The sequence below is a fragment of the Corvus brachyrhynchos genome, unplaced genomic scaffold (genome assembly GCF_000691975.1).
Source record: "Corvus brachyrhynchos isolate BGI_N302 unplaced genomic scaffold, ASM69197v1 scaffold219, whole genome shotgun sequence".
Classification (NCBI taxonomy): Eukaryota; Metazoa; Chordata; class Aves; order Passeriformes; family Corvidae; genus Corvus; species Corvus brachyrhynchos.
The window spans coordinates 1,151,524-1,154,121 of record NW_008240034.1 but is presented as its reverse complement, the minus strand read 5'-3'; the positions used below and the strand labels follow the sequence as shown (position 1 = coordinate 1,154,121).

The following is a 2,598-nucleotide window of genomic DNA, read 5'->3' as shown; positions in this document are numbered from 1 at the left end:
CGGCTGTGGCTTCTGGCTGCCCGGGGCGCTGCCACCCCCCATGCCAGCCTTGGCTGGGGTCTGGCGCCCGGCAGCTTCGCTCAGGGTGGCCTCGTCCGCCTTGTGCAGGAGCTCGTCGACCTCGGAGGAGCTGAGGGGGTGGGCCCCGTTCTGCAGGGCCCCGTCCTCGGCGGTCACCGCATGCACCACTGCGGGGACAAGAGAAGGGAGGGTGAGGGGGGCTCAGGATGGGGGCACAAGATGACCTGGCAAAGCTCCTGCTGGCATGACCCACTCAGCCCCGGCTCTTGTGTGGTCAGGGAGCAGCCCCTTCCCCTCTCCAAAGGTCCTGCCATTGAGGCTGGGACTCCCCACAGCATCCCAACCCTTCCCTCAGCGGACCTGCTGCCAGACCCTCTCTCATCACCTGGCTCCTGCCTGACAGCAGCCAGAGAGACCAAAATAAAAGCCCAATGCAAGGAGCTGTTCCCGAAGCCTCAGGCTCAGTGAGCCCTGCAGGAGCCGCGGCCATTTGCCAGGCCACTGACAGCCGGCCAAGCTGCCCATGGCGGGACGGCGTCTGCTGGCGCTCGGCTTGGCCAGAGCTGACGTGACACTGTGTACCAGGTCACCCCTGCCCCTTCTGAGACCTCAGTGATGCTCGGCAGTTGCTGCCCCACCGTGTTCCCACCACCTCCTGCCACATCCACCAGGACCACTGCATCCGGTGGCCCTGTGCCCGGAGGAGCCGGGGCTCTCCCACCCCGGCGCGCTGTGCCGGCTGCTTGTGGCACCGGAGGGGGAGATGTGCGTCACGGCCAGAGCGGCCAAGGGCTTGTTGCATTTTCCACTCGACCTGGGGCATGACGTGATGGTCAGTGCAACTGCCTCAGTGGGCAGCCAGAGAGTGAGGGACAGTGGCCAGCCTGGCAGGGCCAGCACGGCCATGGCCACAGGGAGGGGGTTGAACGGGAGCGCTGCGCTGAGTTTTCCTTGAAGAGGCGGTTGGTCCACTCAACCACCACAGTTCCCAGTAAGAAGCCCCACTTCCATGGTTGGTCCTTGCCACCACGATGGTCCCTTGGGTTTCACCAGGCCCTTTGGAGCAGGTTCCCAGATGTTCCCAAAAGCAGGAGCTGCAGAGACCAGTCCCTGCTGCTGCACTTCCACCACACCCGTCAGCCACGCTCCCCGCTGCCAGCCTGTGGGACAGGCCAGAGCGGTGCTAGTGCACCTTCCTTGCCCACAGGACAGGTTCCTGAGTCTTGGACACAACAGATCCTCTTCTCTGCTCTCCAGCAGTGCAGGGTCACGATGTGCAAACCAGGGCTGGCCCACCTGGACCATCCACACTATGCTGCCACGACGATCCTGCGATCCACTGGACTGCAGTCGGTGAGGGATTGCCCTCACAGAGCTGGTAAAGCTGTCAGGAGCAGCCCCCACACTTCCTCACCCTGCTGGGTGCCCGCTGGGATGTTCAGGTGGCCGCTCCCTTGTCCCCTGCCCTTGACTCCTGCCAGCGGCCAGCGGTGTGGGCTGGCCCGTACCTTTCAGCTCATCCTCATACACTTTGACCCCCTGCAGACAGTGGTTCTGGGGGAGCATGGTGGTGCTGGACAGGACCTTGGTCTCCCCAGTTACTCTGTCCTTCTCCACTGTGATCTCCACCGAGTACATGGCTGGGACACAAAGAGGACAGCGCGCGTTACAGCGGCCACGGCCCTCCCCGGCCCTTGCTCTGCGGCTGGCGGCGGGACGGCGCGTGGCGGTAGCGCTGTGGTGCTCAGCAGGGCTCAGCAGGGCTCAGCAGGACTCAGTGGTGCTCAGCAGGGCTCAGCGGTGCTCAGCAGGGCTCAGCGGTGTTAGCAAGGCGGCAGCGAGGAGCGGTGAATGGCAGAGGCGGGTGCGACATCCCCGGCACATCCCTCCTCCCCGGACCCGCGGGACCGTTGCCATCCTGGTGCTTCTGGCATCACCTTACCTCCACGGCTGCTGTGGTTCTCGGGCTGAGCCATGTCCATCTGTCCAGCCAGTGAGCAGTGCTGGCCATGGGGCCCAGGCTGGGAGCCAGGTTCGTGCTCACAGAGGTGCAATCCCCACCAAGGGTGCTGGCGCTGGGACAGCCCCTCTGCCCCCATATGGGATGGGTGATTCTTGGCATCTCTCCTTCCTGCCAGTCCCTGCCAGCAGCGGGGTCCCCTCAGCCCTGTGCATGGTGCTTAGCTCCAAGGATCCCAAAACAGGCTCTGCTCCATGCTGGTGCTGTGGTCTGGTCTGAGCCACTGCCCCAAACCAGAGCAAACCCCTCCAGCAGCAGAGGCGGCTGCAGCCCCCCCAGCTCAGGCAGCCTGGCCCCGTGTGCCCTGTAGCTCCCTGTGGCAGCAGCCCCAGGGCCTCGCACAGGGTCAGCCGTGCTGGCAGCCAACACTGCTGCCTCACCCCCGCACAGAGAAGCTGCAAACAGAGCAGGAAGGATGAAACTGGAGCAGGGACATGGAATGGGGCTGAGGTGGAGAGGCCCCGAGCCACGAACCAACCGTGGGGTGGAAGCAAAACCAAACCCTGTGATTGCAATGACGGATGTTCTCTGCCCTGGGCTTGGAAAGGCATCGAGCG

At 64.5% G+C, this 2,598-nt stretch overlaps 1 protein-coding gene across 1 annotated transcript in view; it reads right to left on the bottom strand.

Moving 5' to 3' along the window:
- The window catches only part of PALM (paralemmin), an 8,211-nt gene that overhangs the window by 3,570 nt on the left and 2,043 nt on the right, over positions 1 to 2,598 (bottom strand). The window contains exons 5-6 of the mRNA XM_017743806.1: positions 1,530 to 1,661; positions 5 to 188 (exon numbers count right to left, since the gene is read on the bottom strand). Coding sequence (XP_017599295.1) covers positions 5 to 188; positions 1,530 to 1,661 — 316 coding nt within the window. The remainder of the gene's footprint in view (positions 1 to 4; positions 189 to 1,529; positions 1,662 to 2,598) is intronic.